The 25494-nt window shown below is 43.3% G+C and overlaps 1 protein-coding gene and 1 pseudogene across 12 annotated transcripts in view; one reads left to right on the top strand and one right to left on the bottom strand.

The window, feature by feature from the left end:
- The first annotated feature begins 360 nt into the window (after positions 1 to 360).
- Positions 361 to 407, top strand: LOC115197822 (uncharacterized; annotated as a pseudogene).
- A 7970-nt stretch (positions 408 to 8377) lies between these two features.
- The window catches only part of LOC115197173 (membrane-associated guanylate kinase, WW and PDZ domain-containing protein 2), a 268454-nt gene continuing 251337 nt past the window's right edge, over positions 8378 to 25494 (bottom strand). For 5 of the 12 annotated variants that reach the window (XM_029758463.1, XM_029758461.1, XM_029758462.1 and 2 more), the window contains exons 16-21: positions 24509 to 24694; positions 16726 to 16996; positions 13333 to 13561; positions 12764 to 12907; positions 12365 to 12503; positions 8378 to 9198 (exon numbers count right to left, since the gene is read on the bottom strand). In XM_029758463.1, the coding sequence (XP_029614323.1) occupies positions 8915 to 9198; positions 12365 to 12503; positions 12764 to 12907; positions 13333 to 13561; positions 16726 to 16996; positions 24509 to 24694 (1253 nt within the window). In that variant the 3' untranslated portion in view covers positions 8378 to 8914. Of the gene's footprint in view, positions 9202 to 9883; positions 10074 to 11459; positions 12504 to 12763; positions 12908 to 13332; positions 13562 to 16725; positions 16997 to 24508; positions 24695 to 25494 lie in introns of those variants that run through there. The other 7 variants (XM_029758473.1, XM_029758466.1, XM_029758469.1 and 4 more) reach the window with 6 other exon arrangements.

Consider the following 25494-nt stretch of genomic DNA (forward strand, 5'->3'; position numbering starts at 1 on the left):
GGGGCTGTGGGAAGCCAGGCAGAACATGGTTAAGACAGGGAGAGATTGGGGGGTGGAGGGTGGAAGGAGATCTGAGGGGGAGGATGAAGACGGAGGAGAGGAAGTGGGGGCAGCATGCTGCCCGGGAGAGGTGGAAGGGGGATTAGGGCTAGGGTTATTTTAGATTAGGGACGGGGAGATAGGGAAAGGTAGTTTATAGGATGACGGGGAGGGATGATGCTCCCCTGAGTTTTGTTTTGGGGTTTTTGTTTTGTTTTGTAATTTAATAATGCCATTATATTGATTTTGTATGAAAGGTATGATTTTGTAAAGAATGAATGGCATAGTACGTAATAAAAAAAAAAATTCTAAAAAAAGAAAATCTGTTCTTATCAGTTTAATATCTGATACGTCCCCCATCGGGGGACTACATATGAAAGCGCAGGGGCGAAGCTTCGGTGGCGCGCCCGAGCGTTGTGATAGCACAGCTCCCACCCCAGCCTCGGACGCATCCACCTCTACTATGAATGGCAAAGAGGGATCCGGATGCGCCAACAGCGGTGCATCGGTGAACAGAGCCTTCAGCCGACTAAAGGGCCAGTCCGCCTCCACCGACCACCGCAGCCGCACCGGGCCCCCCTTCATCAGTGAGGTAATGGGAGCCGCCACCTGCCCAAAACCCCGGATAAACCTCCGGTAGTAGTTGGCAAAACCCAAGAATCGCTGCACCTCCCTCACCGGGGTGGGAGTCGGCCAATTACGCACGGCCGAAATGCGGTCATATTCCATCTCCACCCCGGACGTGGAAATGCGATATCCCAGGAAAGAGACGTCTGGTTTGGAAAACTCACATTTCTCCGCCTTGACGTATAGGTCATGCTCCACCAGTCGTCCAAGCACTTTACGAACCAGAGACACATGCTCGGCTCGTGTGGCGGAGTAAATCAGAATATCATCGATGTATACCACCACACCCTGACCGAGCAGGTCCCGGAGAACATCGTTCACAAAGGATTGAAAGACGGCGGGAGCATTCTTTAACCCATATGGCATGACGAGGTACTCATAATGGCCAGATGTGATACTAAATGCTGTTTTCCACTCGTCTCCCCCTCGGACACGCACCCGATTGTATGCACTCCTGAGATCTAACTTCGTGAAGAAGTGCGCCCCGTGAAATTACTCTATCGCCGAAGCGATGAGAGGCAGCGGGTAACTGAAACCCACCGTGATGGCATTTAGACCTCTATAGTCAATGCACGGGCGCAAACCCCCCTCCTTCTTGTTCACAAAGAAGAAGCTTGAGGAGACGGGGGAGTTAGATGGCTGGATGTATCCCTGCCTCAAGGACTCAGTGACATATGTTTCCATAGCCACCGTCTCCTCCTGAGACAAGGGATACACGTGACTACGGGGAAGTGCAGCGCCTACCTGGAGATCTATCGCACAGTCTCCTCGTCGATGAGGTGGTAATTGAGTCGCCTTCGTTTTACTGAAGGCGATAGCCAAATCGGCATACTCTGAGGGAATGTGCACGGTAGAGACTTGGTCTGGACTCTCCACCGTAGTCGCACCGACGGAAACCCTTATGCATTTGCCCAAGCACTCCTTTGACCACCCCTTAACCTGTTGGGGCTAGGGGGCAGTATTTTCACGGCTGGATAAAAAAATGTACCCGATTTAATCTGGTTACTAATCCTACCCAGTAACTAGAATATGCATATACTTATTATATATGGATAGAAAACACCCTAAAGTTTCTAAAACTGTTTGAATGGTGTCTGTGAGTATAACAGAACTCATTTGGCAGGCAAAACCCTGAGACAGATTCTGACAGGAAGTGGATACCTGATGTGTTGAATTGACTTTAAGCCTATGCCATTGAAAAACAAAGGGGCTGATGAATGTTTTGGCACTTCCTATTGCTTCCACTAGATGTCACCAGCCTTTACAAAGTGTTTTGAGTCTTATACTGTGAGATCTGACCGAACAAGAGCCTTGGAACGGTGATGGCCGATTAGACACCTGGCGTGCGAGTTCATGTTGGGTACTCTCGTTCCAATACGTTTTAAAAGAGAACCCAATCGTCCGCCTTGAATTTTATTCATGTTCTGGTTAAAAAAGGCACTAATGATTTATGCGATACAACGTTTGACATGTTTGAACGAACGTAAATATATTTTTTCTGTTCGTGAAGTGAAGTGAAGTCCGGCTGGCTTAGATCATGTGCTAACAACACGGAGCTTTTTGGACATAAATTATGAGCTTTTTTGAACAAAACTACATTCGTTATGGACCTGGGATTCTTTGGAAGTGACATCTGATGAAGAGAATCAAAGGTAATGGATTATTTACATAGTATTTTCGATTTTAGATCTCTCCAACATGGCGGTTAGTCTGTATCGCAATGCGTATTTTTCTGGCGCAGTGCTCAGATTATTGCAAAGTGTGATTTCCCAGTAAGGTTAATTTTAAATCTGGCAAGTCCATTGCGTTCAAGAGATGTAAATCTATAATTCTTTGAATGACAATATAATATTTTACCAATGTTTTCTAATATTAATTAATTATTTTGTTGTCATGACTTGACTGCCGGTATTGGAGGGAATCGATTTCCTGAACATCAACGCCATAGTAAAACGCTGTTTTTAGATATAAATATGAACTTGATAGAACTAAAAATGCATGCATTGTCTAACATAATGTCCTAGGAGTGTCATCTGATGGAGATTGTAAAAGGTTAGTGCATAATTTTAGCTGATTTTATGGTTTTGGTGACGCCTGTCTTTGAATCGACAATGCATTACACACAGCTATTATCAATGTACTCTCCTAACATAACCTAACTTTATGCTTTCCCCGTAAAACCTTTTTGAAATCGGACAACGTGGTTAGATTAAGAAGATGTTTATCTTTCAAAGGCTGTAAGTTAGTTGTGTGTTTGAGAAATTTGAATTTTGACATTTATTTGGTTTCAAATTTGCCGCTCTTGAAATGCACCTGCTGTTGATAGGGTGCGCCACGGGTGGCACGCTAACGTCCCACATAGCTCCAAGAAGTTTTAAGGAATAAGTTAGACATTTTACAGAATTTGGCAAACTTTTATTGATTATATGGAGAATCTCCCCTCCCGTCCCCTCACATCACATTGATTTAATCTCTATATAATCCTCACGTAATGTTTCACACTTAATGTATAATATGTAGCCTACGGCAGGTGCCCATATGATCAGTGTCTCATTTTTTTATTATGACTTTTATTTATTGTATTTTTGTATATATATATACTGCTCCAAAAAATAAAGGGAACACTAAAATAACACATCCTAGATCTGAATGAATTAAATAATCTTATTAAATACTTTTTTCTTTACATAGTGGAAAGTGCTGACAACAAAATCACACAAAAATAATCAATGGAAATCCAATTTATCAACCCATGGTCTGGATTTGGAGTCACACTCAAAATTAAAGTGGAAAACCACACTACAGGCTGATCCAACTTTGATGTAATGTCCTTAAAACAAGTCAAAATGAGGCTCAGTAGTGTGTGTGGCCTCCACGTGCCTGTATGGCCTCCCTACAACGCCTGTGTATGCTCCTGATGAGGTGGCGGATGGTCTCCTGAGGGATCTCCTCCCAGACCTGGACTAAAGCATCCGCCAACTCCTGGACAGTCTGTGGTGCAACGTGGCGTTGGTGGATGGAGCGAGACATGATGTCCCAGATGTGCTCAATTGGATTCAGGTCTGGGGAACGGGCGGGCCAGTCCATAGCATTAATGCCTTCCTCTTGCAGGAACTGCTGACACACTCCAGCCACATGAGGTCTAGCATTGTCTTGCATTAGGAGGAACCCAGGGCCAACCGCACCAGCATATGGTCTCACAAGGGGTCTGAGGATCTCATCTCGGTACCTAATGGCAGTCAGGCTACCTCTGGCGAGCACATGGAGGGCTGTGCCGCCCCTCAAAGAAATGCCACCCCACACCATGACTGACCCACCGCCAAACCGGTCATGCTGGAGGATGTTGCAGGCAGCAGAACGTTCTCCACGGCGTCTCCAGACTCTGTCACGTCTGTCACGTGCTCACTGTGAACCTGCTTTCATTTGTGAAGAGCACAGGGCGCCAGTGGCGAATTTGCCAATCTTGGTGTTCTCTGGCAAATGCCAAACATCCTGCTCGGTGTTGGGCTGTAAGCACAACCCCCACCTGTGGACGTCGGGCCCTCATACCACCCTCATGGAGTCTGTTTCTGACCGTTTGAGCAGACACATGCACCTTTGTGGCCTGCTGGAGGTCATTTTGCAGGGTTCTGGCAGTGCTCCTCCTTGCACAAAGGCGGAGGTAGCGGTCCTGCTGCTGGGTTGTTGCCCTCCTACGGCCTCCTCCACGTCTCCTGATGTACTTGCCTGTCTCCTGGTAGCACCTCCATGCTCTGGACACTACGCTGACAGACACAGCAAACCTTCTTGCCACAGCTTGCATTGATGTGCCATCCTGGATGAGCTGCACTACCTGAGCCACTTGTGTGGGTTGTAGACTCCGTCTCATGCTACCACTAGAGTGAAAGCACCGCCAGCATTCAAAAGTGACAAAAACATCAGCCAGGAAGCATAGGAACTGAGAAGTGATCTGTGGTCCACCTGCAGAACCACTCCTTTATTGGGGGTGTCTTGCTAATTGCCTATAATTTCCACCTGTTGTCTATTCCATTTGCACAACAGCATGTGAAATTTATTGTCAATCAGTGTTGCTTCCTAAGTGGACAGTTTGATTTCACAGAAGTGTGATTGACTTGGAGTTACATTGTGTTGTTTAAGTGTTCCCTTTATTCTTTTGAGCAGTGTATATATAATATTTATATATACATTTTTACACTCACCTGTTGTCTTGTAAGGTTATTGTCACTTTGTTTTATTGTTGTCTAATATATTTTCATTTTTGTTTTGAATGTTCTTAATTGAAAAATGCAAAAATAAAATATAAAAAAAAAAACACCAACAGCCATTCATTCAGCTTAGACCGCCATCTTGCGGACAGGAAGAGAAACACAATACAGTGTGTGTAATGCTACTAAAATGCATCTGAAGTAAATTTCTACAACGTTATGGTAAAATTTAAACCAAAGTAAATGGTACAATGTATTTAGAATTTAACTTTTTACAGCTCCTAGACTGCATCTTTTAAAACTGATCATCTGTGTTTATTTGCAATATAATGTGGGCTTTCTGCAAGTCTTCTGCACTAGATGGAGCCTTTGAGACATATCCTTCCATAACACAATGTGGCCAATCCATTTTAAACAGTCTATGGGCCAATTATTACATGGATAATTTAAATTGAACTTAATTGATACATATGACAATTTTAAGCACATTCAGACATTAAAAACCCACACAGACATCCAAAAAGGAGTACTTTACACCATGTCGAGTTTATTTGACAGTATTTCAGAATATCTTTAGGTAGCCATTTTTTTCCAAAATGTTATATCAGTACTGCCACATTTTCATAAAAATAGTTGTTCACTTCGGTCTTTGAAACTACAGTATCAATGGTGCAGTAAACCATATTTTGTAAGAATACAGCTATACAGGGTGGATTATACATGGTTAAGACGACACAGGTATACTGAGCTTAATGGGAGATGCATGAACATGTCATCCTTCAGATTTATCATTAGTCATCTTTTTTTCTGTATACAAAATCACTCACAACAGGCAGGCAGGGGACAGCCTCAAGTGGTACACAGAAGGCTGAGTGATATCGTCCGCGTTCCTAGCTGACTACATTGGAGACACATGCCAGATCTCACAATGACTGGAGAGGTGTTTAACATATCACCTAACCACATACTACAATAAAGCAGTCTGACGCCCGACTGCACAGTCTATAATGTGGCACACAACCATGGGTGGATGCAATTCATTGGGTGGCTTGGAACACGACCAGTTTCAGTAAAAAAAAATAGCATAGAAATCACATGTTTATCATCTGGACTGGAACACTGCACTCAGTCTAGTGAATCTGCATTGAGAGAAATACGATATGAGTCCTAATGTTTGGTGCAAACATGGAGGGCTCTACATGTCTACGGCTAGCCTCTGCTACAGGCTATACATCATCCCCATAGGAAAGCCCAAAGTCCACTTTACTCAAACAATTTATTTAGGCACCCATGAGATGTTGACAAAGCTAGTAGGCTATAGAAGTCAGACTTTTCATAAATATTTTGTGGCACTGTAAATTTGGGATGTTTCAAAATGTATTCTGGCCAAACAGAGTCAGTTGGCTTACACCTTCGCACTAGCCACTTACTGTATGACGTGCTGTCTGATATGTGTACTGTACAGTATACTGTAATCTCTCAAACCAGTTTTGCATTCTGCTCCCTCATGCAAAAACCCCCGCTAGTGATCGCCAGGTTAACAGCTCTGCTCTACTTTCAGTAAGGCACTCAGCCCCATCTCGTATCCCATGTATCCTTCTGCTCCTCAATGACTCATATGCCTCCCCTCCCACAGTGGTGTGGTTCATGTAGCACAGTAAAAGGCATAGAAATGGGAAATATAGAATGGGCAGCTAGAGTTCTCTGTTTCACGTGCTGCTGATACATAGCCCATCTAAACATGACCATGGAAATAGAATCTAGATTGTTTATTTCTATGAACATGACTGATTGCATGACTGATTGATAAACGGTGTGTATTATGACTCACAGAGTTCCTAAACAATGGATTTAAACACCTTGAAAGTTCCATTTGACTCAATAATGGACAATTTTTAGTTCCATTCGACAAAACTAAATTACACAAATACACAACTGTTAGCTACAGGTAACTGCGAAATAATGAAAACACTTGAGTAAATGAGGGATACAAAGTATATAGAAAGCAGGTGCTTCCACACAGGTGTGGTTCCTGAGTTAATTAAGCAGTTAACATCACATTATGCTAATTGTCATGTATAAAAATGTTGGGCAGGCCAGTAATTTGGCCATTTGGCCCAACATCAGGGCACGAGTGGTCACTGAATGGTTTGATGAGCATGATAATGATGTAAACCATATGTCATGGCCGTCTTAGTCACCAGATGTCAACCCAATTGAACACTTGTGGGAGATTCCAGAGCGATGCCTGAGACAGCGTTTTCCACCAACATCAACAAAACACCAAATTATGGAATTTCTGGTAGAATCTATGCCAATGTGCATTGAAGCTGTTCTGGCTCGTCGTGGCCCAATTCCCTATTAAGACACGTTATGTTGGTGTTTCCTTTATTTAGGCAGTTACCTATACCCAGTGAGGATGTCCGTTCTACATTCTACTTCTAGAAGAATTTTGAGTCCCTGTTTGATGATGGTGGTTCATGCACAAGACCACCGAGGGTCGACTCCTCTGCACAGGCGTTGCTGACATCGGCCAGATTTTACGATGCCTGGATTGGTATTTTACGGATCAGCTAACTGCATCATATGCTACTGCAATCTGTCAGTCAATGACACAGTCCATGACGTGGCACGCAACCATTGGTTGATGCACGTAGTGTTTGAACAGGGGTATGTGACCTGCATCACTCTAGTCCCTTGTCAGCTGACTACACACAGAGTCTTTAATATGTAGTATATAATTAAAGGCCCTGGAAATATGAATCTTAAAATATGGTCCCCATATCTGTTTTTTTAATGTTCTTCTAAAATGTTACTACAACAATGCATAAAAAGAAACACTAGGCATATTTTTGGGAGATGACCAAGTGTACATATTTTTCACATTTGTACATTTACAGTATGTACGATATATCAATAGACATGTATGATGTCTTGTCGACAGAGCTCTGTCCAAAAAGGTTCACCTTTCAGAAGGATTTTAAATTAACATCCCTCCCTCCGTCTCACTCAGTTCTATAATCTCATCATTCTCTCCATTGGACAGAAAGTTAAACGATAGGCAAACGACCTCAATATTCCAATCTCTCTTTAGATAAGTGTCATCCCATCAGTGGTTGAAACTGACCATCCATTTTAGGTCTGATGGAGATGACTGGTGAAACAAGGAACATGTCGATAGCTCACCTTGGCTCAGACGCAAAGAGCCTAGTGGGATAGCAATGGGATTTGTATCATCAGGTTTCAAAATGGCTACCTAGACAAAAGTGTTGAGTTGAGCGAGTCCTCTTTTTGTTTACACACCAGCTGTAATATGTCCTTTGGTTTTGAAGGTAATGGGTATAATTATCGTGAAAGAGGGAACAACATGAAAAAAACAACTTTTTGATTTCAGAGAGAGAGAGAGAGAGAGAGAGAGAGAGAGAGAGAGAGAGAGAGAGAGAGAGAGAGAGAGAGAGAGAGAGAGAGAGAGAGAGAGAGAGAGAGAGAGAGAGAGAGAGAGAGAGAGAGAGAGAGAGAGAGAGAGAGAGAGAGAGAGAGAGAGAGAGAGAAAATAAAAGATCCCTCTGGCATCTGATGGTGTGAGTGGTAAGTTGGACTTGGGAGCCTATGTACAGCCAGCCAGTCCAACCCAGTCAGAATCCAGTCTGAGCCAATGTAAACCAGTCTGATCTGGATCCGTTTTCCCTCCTGACAGTGTAGGTCCCAGGACCTCAGGGTGCCGGGCAGTCTGTCACCCCCAGGTGGCTTCCCTGGGCCCTAGGAAGGTGGCTGTACTCCTTCCTGCAGAGCCGTCCATGGTTTGAGGGAGGCGGCAGAGCCCCTTCCTCATCCCTTCGCTGAAGACCTCTCAGCTCAAGCCTCTCATGGAGGTTCACGCGTCCCTCCCCACGGTCCCAACTGCCTCCGTTCAGACTCACACTCAGGTAGGAAGAGTCCCAGAGCCAAGCGATGGTGTTTGGATCTTGCGTGGGTGTGTGCTGCTGCTCTCTCTCCTCAGACCTCCATGTAGCTTTGGGGGGCTGCGGCGGAGGTTGGGGCTCTCAGGGTCCCCCCTCCAACTTCTCAGGCCACTGCAGGGTTCTTTGCCCACGGACGGTGCCCCTGGGCTGGGTGCACCTGCCACCTGTAGCCCCTTTCGTGGCGCTGGGGTCTGGAGAATGGGCTGCCATACGCGGTGTGGCCTCTAGAAGGAGCTGGTGGGGGGAGTTTGGGGTGAAGGCTGGATGGGATAAGAAAGATGAGGTGGATGGCTGCTGGGGGTCAAGGGTCACTTCCTGCAGGGCAGAGAGGGCTGGAGGAATGGCATCCCAGGGGGAGGCACTGTCTACTGAAAGAGGAGGAGACTCACACTACAGGTTGATACGCAGTGACAGGCACACACACATGCAGGCAAGTACACACACACCCACACACACACACACACACAGCTGGTCGTTTTGCCTATGAATAGATAATGATAAAGATAGAAAATGTATCTTCATCCACACCCAGATCTCTGTTCACACACATACAGCTACAATATCATCACCAGGACAGTCAGGACTATATAGATATAGATCATTATGCCAGCATCCCAAATGGCACCCTATCCCCTATATAATGCACTACGTTTTTACCAGAGCCCTATGCGGTAATGCGGGTGCCATTTTGGATGCACACTGTGTGTGACAAGAGTAACTTTCTGTGAGTAAAGAGGTGTGTGTGCATATGTGAGGACGGCCCTGGCCAACACTGAGAGCAGTTTCACTCTACTGAGAGTGCACATCACTGCACACTCAACCGTGGTGGTGGTCCTCTTCAGACCTGATTGTTTTTTCTACCGAGACCACCAGAACCAAGCACATGCCTGATTGTCTCAACAGAAAAAAACTGATATTACCATACACACTGATGCAGAGACACATGCAGTGACAGACACACACACGTGCATACACACACATGTAGGATATACGCACACACGCCAGCATGCACACACATAGGATACATGCCCGCACACACACACTTGCACAAACTCACACACGCACACAAACACAAACAGGTTTAAATTAGAGTCAGAATGGAGAGAAAGACATGCAGCTTTTCACGAACCGTGTCTTTAGAGTGGCCCATTAGGAAGAAATAGGGGGAACTTAGTGTGTCACTTTTCATGCACATGGAGAGGTTGGAAGGTACCATTCCTAAGGGAAGGGGAGTAAAAGTCTATACCAATCATTAGAGTTAAAGCAGGGGTTAAAATTAGACCCTTTCACAACTGTTAGCTCACAAAGTATAGCTTGATACGCAGAAAGCATCGGCAGAAGACTGGGCATGGGTTATACTTGAGAGAAATACAGAGGACAGAAGAATATTGACAAAAGAGCACACATAAAGTAGATGCTGCTTGAATGTCGGGTTATGGAAGCAGATTGAATTAGCTAAAGCTTTTGTTGTATCAGTTAATATGGATTTCAGGTTCCACAGAGCAGCAGCAGTAAGAGCAGGTAGTTATGAAAAATGTGAGTTATTATCTGCTGTTTATAGCAAACATCATGGTTAGGGCTGTGGCGGTCATACAATTTTGTCAGCCGGTCTCATGGTAATTGACCACTAATTAACATAAACACTTTTAGCATCTCCGGCCTCCACGCATAACCTACAAGCCACTGATGAAGACCTTTTGGAAAATCTACATTTTAAAAAGTCTCAAATCCATTTAATATAGCCTACACCATCACAATAAATTACATATTTTAGGCAGGTCTAAAGAAACATGATATGAAGAAAATGTATCCTATTTCAGAAGAACAGACTAGCATATTCTGAGTTGTCCTTATGTTAGGCCCTGATCTGGCTATGCCATGTTGCTGTGGGCTACAGGGCCTAACATTCAGCAGATAAGATTTGCTTATAATTCCCGTAGCATTATTTATATTATTTTATAGTAAGAAGAATACAACTGAAAATAGCTGAATAAAATAGAAAGGATATTTTTCTTAAATGATTTCCGATGGAGTGCGCACTATTCTGTGTTGAGCGGTTAGACAAGTGATCATTTGAAACAGTTTCTCCTATATGCTTAATTCAGAGTTATTTATGCAACTGTATGGTGCGACTCTAATGATGATTTGAAAAAAGACTGTTTCTTGCACAGGCTGCACACACTTCATCAGTCTATCATTCACAATTTGTCAAGCACTTGATAATATTCTCACCCATCAGACTTTTATCAATTTAATCTTGTCTTTACATATTCTCACGGGCGTCGTCAGGATTGGACCAAGTGCTCATCTTCTTAATTTATTTAAAGAAACCACTTAAACAAAATAAACAAATGACGAAAGACAGTTCCATCAGGCTCCCAGGCTATACAGAAAATAACCACCCACAAAACACAAGTGAAAACAAACCCAACTCAATATGGCTTCCAATTAGAGACAATGACAACCAGCTGCCTCTAATTGAAGGGCATTGCCAAAAACCCAACATAGAAATAGAAAACTAGATATGCACATAGAAATAGGAAATATAGAACATAACCCCAAAAAACCCAGAAACACAAAAAACAAACAACCCCTGCCATGCCCTGACCAAACTACAATAACAAATAACCCCTTTTACTGGTCAGGACTTGACACATATACTAAATAATATGTGTGAAATTAGTTTGATTTAGAATGGGCCATTTTCATGCACCTGTTAAAGACCTCATCTATATGCACTTAAATAGAAAATGGAGGACGCTTTTCCCATGGTTCATATTCATGCCAGCCAGGTAGGCTACTCCGGTTGTAAAGTGAAGCAATGTGCTTAAAATTAGGAAAGTTGAGAAATAAACATAGTAGGGCTAGCCTATACAAAGCTTATGGGATCCTCCTCTTTGAAATAGAGGCCACCAAAACCGTTTTCTCACACATTTGCATAGCATAGCCTATAAAAATGTTGTGTAACATGGGCTTAAAGGAACACTTATTTCATTCTATGCATGAACCAGCTATGAGGAGGTGGCTCTCCCTGTGCAACAGCTGATCCTATTCTACTCAAACTCTGAATGCAGGGCTCCCATGAAGTGTTTGATTACATTTTTGATGGCATTTGCATTGAGGGACAATAGAGCGCTGAGTTCCAGGCCATTAGCGACTGACTGTTAATACATTTGGTAGGCTATGAATGACCATCAGTTGCATCAGAGCGCAGTTTTGGAGAAGTCTAGTTACTGTGACTCAACATTCAAGTCAAATTTGACTGCTGTCATGACTCGTGACTGTGCTGGTTACCGTAACAGCCCTAATCATGGTTGTAACATTTGCAGTGGTGTGAGAGTGAGAGAGAGAGAGAGAGAGAGAGAGAGAAACTGAACAAGAATTAACTAAAATAACAAGAGCAAGAAAGAGACAAAAAGATAGTCTGAGAGAGAAAAATGTAATTAAAGAGAGAGATAAATTGATAGAGCAAGAGAAGGAAAGAGTGAGAGAGAGAAATAAATATGGGAGGTGTTTTTGGAGGATACCCACCATACTCAGGCACCTGTCCTGTGCCTCTCTTCAGCAGCAGTCTCACCCGCCTCCCCCCCGCCTTGATCAACTCGATGGCCCGGGCGTGAGTCATGTCTCGGGTACTGTCCCCATTTATCTCAATGATTTGATCCCCCACCTGAGAGAGAGAGTGAGAGATAGAGGGGAAAGGCAGTGACAGAGATTGAGAGAGACAGAGAGAGAGAGGGGGAGAGGGGGAGAGAGAGAAATAGAGAGAGGGAGAGTTAGAGAGGAGAGACAAAGCGATTAAAAAGAGAAAGTAAGGATGGGACAGGATGAGCATTGAGAGAGGTCATACTGTATGAAGTACTGCATCACTATTGAGATGGAAAATAATGTGGCTGCATTTCAGACAGGACAAGAAGTGATGTTACTTACCCTCATTCTGCCATTGCGGATGGCCGGCCCGTCCTCGGCGAGCCGCAGCACAAACAGATCCATCTTGTACTCCCGCCCCCCACGGATACTGAAGCCAAAACCCTTCACACTCTTCTCCAGCTCCACCGTGAAGTAGTCAAAGTCCTGTTCACAACACAAAACCAAGAACCAACATTCATTAAAGCCAATACATAGCCAACCAATAACCTGTCTGTAATCTGGGATGTGTAGTTTTACATGTCTGTCATATGGGATTGTGGGGTATGTTGTCTTACCTGTGGTGTGTAGTAGGGGATACCCGGATTGGCAGTCTAACCTGTGGTCTGAAGTCTGGGGGGAACCCCTAAATGCAACTGTCCACTGAATGTTGTCTGTTAAAGGGGATTCTGGGATTTGTAGTCTTAACATTGATGTGTAGTAGTCTTACCTGTGGTCTGAAGTCTGGGGGAACTGTGCCAGTGGAAGCTGTGCAGCTTTTGAGTGTTGTTTGTACTATGGAATTCTGGGCTAATTCTGGGCTATGGTATGGTGTGTACTGTAGTAGGGAAGTCTGGGATATTCAGTCTTACCTGTGGTCTGAAGTCTGGGGGAAACTGTGCTAGAGGGAACTGTGCAGCGAGTGATGTCGAGTGCTGTCTGTAGTCGATGAGGGGAGGAGGGTGCCGGTAGTCCAGCGTGGGCGGCTGTCGGTAATCAGCCACTGGAGGGTGCCGGTAGTCGACGGGGGGCTGCCGGTAGTCGGTGAACGGAGGCTGGCAGATGTCTGGTTTCACATCCTGCCTGGCTTTCACCTCTGACCTGTGGACAACAGACAGAGGGTTGAGTGTCTATGTCCCAAATGGCACCCTACTCCCTTTGTAGTGCACACACACACAAACACACACACAAAACCTTCAGACTTTAACCCTCTATCTAACCCTGGGAGTTAGAGCCAGAAACTGTGGGACTCTAGCTCTTTCAATAGGCACCCTTCCCTTGACCTTAGTGTCCACATTACTAAGGACCTATCATGGTCCAAACACATCCATACAGTCGTGAAGAGGGCACAACAAAGTTTCTTCGCCAGGAGGCTGAGAAGATTTGGCATGGGCACTCAGATCCTCAAAAGGTTCTACAGCTGCACCATTGAGACCATTTTGACTGGCTGCATCACTGCTTGGTATGGCAACTGCTTGGCGTCTGACCGTAAGGACCTACAGAGGGTAGTGCGTACGGCGCAGTACTTCACTGGGGCCGAGCTCCCTGCCATCCAGGACCTTAATACCAGACAATGTCAGAGGAAGGCCCTAAAAATGGTGAAAGACTCCAGTCCCCCCAAGTCAGAGACTGTTCTCTCTGCTACCGCATGGCAAGCGATACCGGAGCACAATCTGAGATCAAAAGGCTCCTGAACAGCTTCTACCAAAGACTGACTACCAGGACTATTTGCATTGATCACCTTTTTTTGCACTTGCAATGGCTCAATGCGTACCTACTGGAATCTACCCACACACTCACACATACTACATTGACAATCCAACACAAACAAACACACAAACATACGCTAACACAAAACACACAAGCATATTGACGCCATACGCACGCACACACACACACACACACACACACACACACACACACACACACATATATAGACACACTTTAACATACACTGCTTGTACTCTGTTTATTGTCCTGATTGCCTAGTCACTTTTACCCCTAACTACATGTGCATATTACCTCAATGACCTCGTACCCCTGCACATTGACTCGGTAGCGGTACTCCTTGTATATAGCATTGTTATTGTTATTTTATTGTGATGCTATTTCCTTTTTTTATTTAGCACATTTTCTTTACTTTTTAACTCTGCATTGTTGGAAAATGGCTCGTAAGTAAGCATTTCATGGTAAAAGTCTGCACCTGTTATATTTGGCACATGTGACAAATAAAATTTGATTTGATTTAGCACGCTACTTCTAGCTGCTATTGTCTATACAGCCATACTTTTGCCTACTAGCCTAGCGTGCTAGTCGGTTTGGTTAATGCTAGTCGGCCTGTTAGCCTAGCCCCTGTACATAGCCCCTGTTGCTATGCTTAGCCTGTTAGCCATTTGTTAATATCTTATCGCTGTATATATGCCATTACCCTCTATTGCTGCCTATGTTGCTACCATAGCATTACTATTCCTATAGCCTTACTGCTAACCAGGACCTCTACACCAGGCGGTGTCAGAGGAAGGCCCTAAAAATTGTCAAAGACCCCAGCCACCCCAGTCATAGACTGTTCTCTCTACTACCGCATGGCAAGCGGTATCGGAGTGCCAAGTCTAGGACAAAAAGGCTTCTCAACAGTTTTTACCCCCAAGCCATAAGACTCCTGAACAGGTAATCAAATGGCTACCCGGACTATTTGCATTGTGAGCCCCCCCAACCCCTCTTTTACGCTTCTGCTACTCTCTGTTTATCATATATGCATAGTCACTTTAACTATACATTCATGTACATACCACCTCAATTGGCCCGACCAACCAGTGCTCCCGCACATTGGCTAACCGGGCTATCTGCATTGTGTCCCGCCACCCACCACCCGCCAACCCCTCTTTTACTCTACTGCTACTCTCTGTTCATCATATATGCATAGTCACTTTAACCATATCTACATGCACATACTACCTCAATCAGCCTGACTAACGAGTGACTGTTATTTTCAACTGTCTTTTTAATGTTGTTTTATTTCTTTACTTACCTATTTTTCACCTAATATCTTTTTGGCACTATTGGTTAAAGCCTGTAAGTAAGCATTTCACTGTAAGGTCTACACCTGTTGTATTCGGCGCACATGACATATAAACTTTGATTTGATTTGATATAACATATTGTAATACACTGTGTATTTCTGTCTCGGTTTTAGAAACCACTTATACTATTCACATTCAATCTCCTTCTTGTACTGCCATCTGTCCGGTGTGGTGTGGCAATAAACGTATGAGCTGTGCATCTGTCTCCTGCTGGTCATTTCTGTCTTGTACCTATACTAAACCGGCACCTCTGTCAGAGACCATCACCAGTAGGTGGCACTCTTTCACACACACTCTTCATTGCCAAGGCCAGCAGCAAGAACCGGATCACTTTCCTAACCTTAAACAGTCATGTTTTCCTCAGTCATCACAATAAATAGTAGTAAGCAATAAGATGTTGAGTTGAGGTGAATCAAAACCAGAGCTTTGACTAATGCCGTGATGTGTTTGAGTGTAGCTCTGCCATAGTCTGAGGTGTGTAGGGATTACTTTGTGTGTGTTCTGTCTGGGCGGACCACGACAGGAGGTAAAGGCAGGTGCGCGCGCGCACACACACACATCACAAAGGCAGCGCTCTCTTTGGGTGTGATACACACACACAAACGCCCACCCTTCACGAAGGCAGTTCTCTCTCTGGGTGTGACAGGGAACATAGTAACCCTACGGCTGGGCACTAGGTATTATAATGAGGATATCTAAAGGTTAATTACTCACTTTGGCATCAGTTAAGTGGTGTGTTACACAACCGAGCAGAGAGAGAGAGCGAGAGAGAAAGAGAGAGACTGAGACTGCTTACCTGTCACCTGCTGAAGTTTATAGCATGCAATATTATACTGCAGCCTGCTCAAACAACACACACATGCATGCACACACACACACACACACACACACACACACACACACACACACACACACACACACACACACACACACACACACACATCTGTAAATGTATACAAACCTCCACAATCTTAGCATATGCCCCCCACACACATGTACACACAACCAAAATCCACCCTCACACAATCCGTCATGCACACACACACACACACACACACACACACACACAAAACACCATGTCCAAACTGCATAGGAGAAGCATCCTAATAACTGTAGTTGTGACTTGTGACAATAATGACTGTCACTGACAGATAGAGTCAAGCATTACTCTCTCTCTCTACATACCTTCCATCGTGGAGGTAGAGTGGGGGAGGGTGACTGGGCGGCTGGGCGACCTGGCTCTGCTGGGCCCCTGGCGGGTTGGGCTGGGCGGCTGCTCCTGGGGCCGGCTGGGTGTCTACTGCTGGTACTTGGCCTGGCTGGGCTGTTGGTGGTGCTGGGCCTGCCTGGGAGGCTCCTTGGCTGGGCTGGGTGGCTACAGGGCTGGGCTGTGCCTGGGGGCTGTGTTTCTGGGTCATGGGGCTCTGCTTCTCTGAGCTGGGCCCTGAGTTGGGATCTGAGATGGAGAAATGTAGTTTTCATAGTAACAACAGATATGCTTCGTAGTAGTAATGGAGAGGTTTCATAGCAACAGTTGACACAAAACAACACTGTGTGCCCTGAGCAGAGGGAACAGAAGAAATCTAATTGAAAACTAATTGAAAAATTAACATGACGTAATAACAAAAGGAAATGTCAGAAATGTCACTTTAGTCCCCAAAGATGTAGGCGCTGTTCTCTCTCTTGCCATTTTTATATATTTATATCTCTCTCTTTGTCTCTCTTTCTATTTTCCCTTTTCATCGACCCCTAACAGACATTATAAACTGGGTGGTTCGAGCTCTGAATGCTGATTGGCTGACAGCCATGGTATATCAGACCGTATACCATGGGTATGACAAAACATTTATTTTTACTGCTCTAATTATGTTGGTAACCATTTCATTATGGCAGCAAGGCACCTCGGGGGTTTGTGGTATATGGCCAATATACCACGGCTAAGGGCTGTGTCCAGGCACTCCGTGGTGTGTTGTGCATAAGAACAACCCTTAGTCATGGTATATTGGCCATATACCACACCTACTCGTGTCTTATTGCTTAATTATTCATACAGGTTTGTCTCGTTAAGAGATTTTGTCAAGAGATTCTTTTTCGCTTTGAAGCTAATATCATAACTTTCACAACTGGGTCATTCTATGAAAATGGTGAATTTTTGAACAGCCAACTTTTACAAATGTTACTTTTTTTTAAATCAAAACTTATAGTCAGATAATAGTTAACTCCTTAACATTGTAAATCAGCGTAAATGACAGCATTACATATTTTTGAGATTTTTACTACATTACGTAAAAAATGCTTGTGCTGCCTTTTTGTCACTGGTTACCTATATTTTAGATGACAATTCAGGCTTTCTAGAATGTAATTTCAGTATTTAATTTGCATATATAATCAAAGGGAGAAAAGGTTCATGTAAATACTACGAAATTGTTTGGATTAGTAATAATTTACTTTTAACATGCATGTGTAAAGTTATAATGTTTGCCATTTTTCCATTTATACTATTGTTTAGTTTTTTAAACATTAGGAATAATTTAGGTTGAGTCATCAAAATGGAATGATCATATCCTTAAAATGTTTACTAATGAATGTAGCAACAGTTAGGTAGATTCAAAAAACATATTTAATTAAATTGGGCAACTCTGATGCCAGAACACCAATATGCCACACCAGTGACACAATGTGAAACCAATGACAAACATAAGATTATTTCAAACAAATTTGATCAATTTATTAGCAATATTTTTTTATGACAAATAATTTCCTACTCTGTCACGCAATTCACGCCTATCCACAAAACTTCATAGCTTGTTAAAACAGTACATATCAATTATTGTGCCATGTGACAAATATTGTATAGGCCTACTTAAAGGGATAGTTACGAAATGACATATTGGTTTCCTTACCGTGTAAGCAGTCTATGGACAAGGTATGACAGCAATCAATGCTTTGGTTTTGTGCCACAAATGCAGAAGAATTAGCATTTGAAACAGTGGCCAGGTAAACAAAAGCATGGCTTGCTGTTATACCTTGTCCATAGACTGCATACATGGTTAGGAAACAAATATGTCATTTTATAATTTGGGTGAACTATCCCTTTAAGTAACTCTGTAGATACAGAGTACATACGTCTTCCTACAGACACATTGTCTTAATACTGACCTTGCAGTACTGGGTTCACTGTCTGGAGTGGATGGGTGGGTCAACACTGTCGTTCCTGCTCTCAATCTCTCTGTGTTTTACCTGTCTGACCCATCATTTCCTTCGCTATTGTCTTTTTTCTCTTTATGTGAGATCCTTCACTCTATTTGTTTTTTGACTCTCTAAATCCTTTAAGTACGTTTGGTGTTTTTGTTTAAGGTAGACTGCTCTGCGATGTGGGTCAGCATCCCTGCGCTGTCTGAAGAATATTTACAATGGACCTTTAACCTAGGAAGAATTTGGCAAGGATGTTGCATTTTTTCAAAGTGGTAGTTTTTATACATTTTAACACCAGTGACATGAAATTGAGGGACAGCTATTACTTGTAAATTATTTTTAATATTTATTTGATATTTTTGTTTTTTAAGTAGTCCGCTAAATAAATATAATACTTTCCTTTGTATTATGACATTTAAAGCAGGAGAAAAATATATTTTTAAAATCAAAATCTGTCACTAAACCATGACTCCTGACCTGAGGGACAAGACAATTTCTCCGTGCTCTACAATATATATAAAACATGTTTTGCAATATAACTGTCTTACATATGTTTATTAATAATAAAACACTTCAATTAAATTGTGTCATTATCTCACACTTTTAAGTGGTTTCCTAGTGAATAAGGCCGGGACAGGAAAACCACCATTTTCATAGAATGACCCAACTAACTCTTAGCACAATTTTTTTAAAGGATAATCAAAAGGGCACGTTTGAAAACTGTAGGCATTAACAACTTACTTGTAACTGAACAACATCACTGATTGCTGATTGTGGACTACAGGAAAAGGTAGGCCGAACAGGCCCCCATTAATATCGACAGGGCTGTAGTGGAGCGGGTCGAGATTTTCAAGTTCCTTGGTCACTTCACTTCACCCCTACCTACCTATGTACAAATTACCTCAACTAAATCATACATTGACTCGGTACCGGTACCCTCTGTATATAGCCTCATTATTGTGTTACTTTTTACTTAACTGTTGGTTAAGCGTTTGTTAGTAAGCATTTTACGGTAAGGTCTACACTTTTTGTATTCTTTGCATGTGACAAATAAAGTTTGATTTGATTAGAGTGGCCAACCGGAGATTGGATGGTAGGGAGTTTGATTTTATTTGACCTTTATTTAACTAGGCAAGTCAGTTAAACTCTCTAGGGTGGGTATGTGGGACGAAATCATCCCACCTACTCAACAGCCAGTGGAATCGAGTGGCGCGATATTCAAATACCTTCGAAATGCTATTACTTCAATTTCTCAAACATATGACTATTTTACACCATTTTAAAGACAAGACGCTCCTTTATCCTCTTGACGCACGCCCATGATAGGGGGCGCTACAGCAATTTTTGAAAAAAATATGTGCCCATTTTAAACGGCCTCCTACTCAAACTCAGAAGCTAGGATATGCATATAATTAATACTTGTGGATAGAAAACACCTTAACGTTTCTAAAACTGTTTGAATGTCACAAAACCCACGGATATTGCCAACTACTTTAACCTCTCTGCTTGCGTCCCACCTACTCAACAGCCAGTGGAATCCCGTGGCGCGTTATTCAAATACCTTAGAAATGCTATTACTTCAATTTCTCAAACATATGACTATTTTACAGCATTTTAAAGACAAGACTCTCGTTAATCTAACCATATTGTCCGATTTCAAAAAGGCTTTACAACGAAAGCAAAACATTAGATTATGTCAGCAGAGTACCCAGCCAGAAATAATCAGACACCCATTTTTCAAGCTAGCATATAATGTCACATAAACCCAAACCACAGCTAAATGCAGCACTAACCTTTGATGATCTTCATCAGAAGACAATCTTAGGACATTATGTTATACAATACATGCATGTTTTGTTCAATCAAGTTCATATTTATATCAAAAACCAGCTTTTTACATTAGCATGTGACGTTCAGAACTAGCATACCCCCCGCAAACCTCCGGTGAATTTACTAAATTACCCGCCTAAGCCTCCCACTCCCACTCCACCAGAAGCACTCCCTGCTTCTGGTGGATTTAGCGAATGTTACTATCACCAATCCTGCTGTCCAACCATGGAAGCACGTCACCCACCGTAGGCCAAATGGAGGAAAGCAGCCTGTGGTGAATGGGGCTTCTTTGGCATTGGGAAGCTTGGCAACTGGATAGTTGCCGAACAGCTCTACAGAGCGGATAAGGTCCATCCAAATCATCTTGGTGCCTGAACCCTGTCCTCGCTGGTCCTCTTGCCTTCGGAGATTCCCACGCCATCGTCCCCCTATCCGGACTCCTTTCCAGAGGGATTCTGTCTCAGATTTTGCCTCGGACGAGCTCCTCCTCTCACTGGACCTCGAGGGTGTCTGAAGCACCGGCTCCTTCATCAGCCATAATGGGTTTTGCGGCTGGCGGAAGGCACAAAAACTACCATTCCACCAGCCGTTATCATCAGCAGTTCTATAGTGAGAAACATCTCGGTTCCCGGGGTAGAAACCTTGAGCTATCCTAGGTCTTGGGTACAGCACATTACTAGGCCGTGTCCTACTGTTTTTAGAAGGATTTTAAAGAACTGATTGGAACTCTGAAAGACTCCAACAAGGATCCAATTATTTCAGGACCAGTGCTATCACTGAGTCGTGGCAGTGAAATGTTCAGTAGGTTGCTGGCGCTACATGACTGTCTAGGAGTCTAGTTCTGTTGGAGTTACTTTTGTGGATTACTTTGACACCTTTTGGAAACAGAAAATGCTCTACAGAGAAGATGGGGTCCATCCAAATCATCTTGGTGCCTGGACCCTGGACCCATTTCTCAAGGCTGCGCTGAGACATTGACTTTTCAACATCCTGTGTTCCGCACAGGTAATTCTAACCATAAATTAAAAGCATTATCATCATACTGCAGAACCGCAACAGTTAACCCTGACTCTTGTTTTAATCCAAGTCCTCGCTCAAAGGAAATTCCTAATGGTACAGTTCTGGACAATCTTGTATCTATACAAATTCAAGCTAGCCAATTGGTATTTTCAAAAAGGGGGTTACCAACTGAGCATAGTATGCTTGAATTAGAGATTCTGGTTATATCTGAAGCATGCTAAATAAGACTGTGCTGGATACTGACATGTCTCTGACTGTTTATAATGTTTTTAGATTGTCACGTCCTGACCAGTAAAAGGGGTTATTTGTCATTGTAGTTTGGTCAGGGTGTGGCAGGGGGTGTTTGTTTTGTGTTTTAGTGTTTTTAGTTTAGGTTCTATGTTTAAATCTAGTTTTCTATTTCTATGTTGGGTTTTTGGTAGGACCTCCAATTAGAGACAGCTGGTTGTTGTTGTCTCTAATTGGAGGCCATATTTAGTTGAGGTTTGTTTCACTTGTGTTTTGTGGGTGGTTATTTCCTGTATAGTCTGTGCACCTTATGGGACTGTTTTTTTTTTAAGTGTTATTTCTAATAAATTAAGAAGATGAGCACTTTACCCGCTGTGCCTTGGTCCTATCCTTACGACGACTATGACATAGATTTGACAGAGGTGGTGGTGCCACCATATTTATAAACAACGTAATTAAATGTTTCTGTATCTGTCTGGGTGCTATAGCCGAGGGAACCGGGGGTGCTTCAGCTAGCTCGTCAGGCTTACGCGCCTTAGCTGGCTTGAGAGGTTGTCTTGCCTCGGTGGGCTCGGCAGGCGCCCACCCCCACGTCATGCTTCAGCCGGCCATCAGGCTCCCACACCTCAGCCGGTTCGTTAGGCTCCCACGCCTCATTAGGCTCATCGGGATTTCACGCCCCAGCCAGATCGTCAGGCTCCCACGCCTGAGCCGGCTCACCAGGCCCCTACGCCTCTGCCGGTTCATTGGGCTTCTACGGCCCCAGACGGCTTGTCCATCGCCCATGCCTCGGCCTGTCAGGCTCACCCAGGTGGGCTGCTGGGTGGCGCCCCTGGGGGGGGGGGGTACTGTCATGCCTGCTCCCGCTCTCCCTCTCTGGCGCTCTTTGGCGCCAGACTACCTATCATTAGGCACACCTGTCACCATCGTTATGTGCACCTGCGCTTCATTGGACATACCTGGACTCCATCACTATGTTGATTGCCCCTCCTATATTCTGTCCAGATGCTGCCTTGTCCTGTTCCATGACCATGTTTAATTAAATGTTCACTCCGTGTACCTGCTTCTCGTCCCCAGCGTCGATCCTTACAGGAATACTTACAGGAATACTTACAGGCCATACTGGGTAAAATGCCACGTTATCTCTGTTATTTTTAAATAAATATTGATTACGTATATATCGTTCTCATTTGTTTTTAACACTATCAAGAATTAGAACAGGTCATAGAAGAAATAGTTTTAGTTACTCAGCTCGGTGGTCCTGGAATTCTTTCCTGAACATGAAAAAATGTAGCTAGGAACGTCAGTTAAGAACAAATTCTTATTTACAATGATGCCTAGAAACAGTGGGTTAACTGTTCTTGTTCAGGGGCAGAATGACAGATGTTTACCTTGTCAGCTCGGGGATTTGACCTAGCAAACTTTCAGTTACTGGCCCAACGCTCTAACCTCTAGGCTACCTGCCGCCCCCAGTTAAACACTTGATCGATGTAAATATAATAGAAGAGTGTAATTGTCTTTAGGACAGCCATTTTTTGTGAAATTCATGTTTCTTTACATAATATGTAATTGTTGTACTGTATGTGTGTCTGCAGTTTTGTTCAATGATGTGTTAGTGTATGTAATTTGTTTTGTCTGAAACTTTGTTCCCCCTGCTGCTGTTGGACCAGGTCTCTCTTGAAAAAGAGATTTCATCTCAATGAGAAAAACTTGTATGAATAAAAAATACATCTGTCTCTAAGCAATTTGAATGTCTAGTCCTAAATGTGGGCCTTGGTAATAATGCCCCATTTACGCTAGTGGGAATTTATCACCCTCCCTCTGCCTCAACATGTGCTCTTAGCCAATGGTCTGATTTGCTCTCTAACTATGCTAAATCTGAACTAAGAATTTAGGGTGATCTTAATCTGGATTGGTTGACTACTATCTCTGACTGGAGTGCTTTTAGTTTGTATGCTCCCAGCTCATGAAACAACCTTCAGGTCACCTTGAAATTTGACTCGCTGGTCTCCATTGGAAAGTTTAGATGGACTTTAAGGGAGGTGATATGTGAGAGTTGTGTTTGTTTTGATTCATCTTGTTATATTTATTAATTGTATTGATATTATTTATTGTATGTTCATGTTTACAGGGCTCCCTTGCAAATGAAACCCAGGTCTCAATGGTGACCAACCCTTTATAAAAAACAAAGACTGTAAAAACGGGACATAATACATCTTTGCTTTGTACTCAGCATTAAGGAGATAGATTCGGTGTAAGGCCCTGTGATACACTAGCATTCTGTCCAGGGGTGTACTTTAAGCTGCTTCACGCTACAGAAAGAGGAGATAGGCTCCTGCTCCTATGAGTCGTTCTGACTAGCACAAGCCAAGGGTCGTGCAAGGCTACTTACTTATTCTACACAAAAACAGTGAGCCTATCATTATCTTTTTTATTGGAGATTAAACCAGCAGTTCTCATGAATGACTCAGATGTGAAAGATGAGTTAAAAGACAATGACATAACACAGGGAGCATTACAAGTGTTAACTGTTTTGAAAATTGACCCCTTCTGAAATTTTCTCCAAAGTGATTGGAAAAAAAACATCAGTCTATGGAGCATCTAGAGACACCACGATTCTCTCTCTCTCTCACTCACTCACTCACTCACTCACTCACTCACTCACTCACTCACTCACTCACTCACTCTGACTCACCTTCCTCCGGTATGATGTGAAGGGTGACGATGAGACCGGCATCTTTGATGAGCTTGACAATGTCAGCGTGGGGCATGCTGATGATGGACTGCCCATTGACAGCCAGGATCCGGTCGCCCACCTTCAGGCTCCCGCAGCGGTCTGCCGGGCTGCTCTCGATGATACGACCGATCTTATGGGGCACAGCTAGTAGGGTGGTAGAAGCAATGGTTGAAATGTTAGAAAAAGGAAGAATATGGGGGTTGTCAAGTGCTGGACAGAAGAAGAAAAAAAGTTTTAATGTTTTCAACTTTGTAATCTCCTCTGAAGTGTTTTTTTGAGAAGCGCACACACAAGAAAATGTTTGATCCCTCTGGGAAACTAACAAAACTTTGTCTTGTGTGTGACTCAGCAAACCATTGTGGGAGCATACTATAGAAGAATCAAATCAAATGTTATTAGTCACATGCGCTGAATACAACAGGTGTAGACCTTACAGTGAAATGCTTACTTACGAGCCCCTAACCAACAATGCAGTTAACCTGTTATGGATAGGGGGCAGTATTTTCACAGCTGGATAAAAAACGTACCCGATTTAATCTGATTATTACCCCTGCCCAGAAACTAGAATATGCATATAATTATTAGCTTTGGATAGAAAACACTCCAGTTTCTAAAACTGTTTGAATGGTGTCTGTGAGTATAACAGAACTCATTTGGCAGGCCAAAATATGAGAGGATTCTGTTCAGGAAGTACCCTGTCTGACCATTTCTTCCCCTTGTTGATTCTCTCTATCCATTACAAAGGATCTCTGCTGTTACGTGACACTTCCTACGGCTTCCATGGGTCCTCAGAGCCCGGGAAAAAGATGAGTGAAGTAATTCAAAGCCCTGGCTGAAACACACGAGCACTTTTGCTAAGTGGTCTATCAGCAGACAAAAGGCTTAGGCGCGTACCCGAGTCGACCCCGTGATGTATTTTCTTTCGGCTGTTTACCTAATTGCAG

Source organism: Salmo trutta, chromosome 7, assembly GCF_901001165.1.
Source record: "Salmo trutta chromosome 7, fSalTru1.1, whole genome shotgun sequence".
In the NCBI taxonomy this organism is placed as follows: domain Eukaryota; kingdom Metazoa; phylum Chordata; class Actinopteri; order Salmoniformes; family Salmonidae; genus Salmo; species Salmo trutta.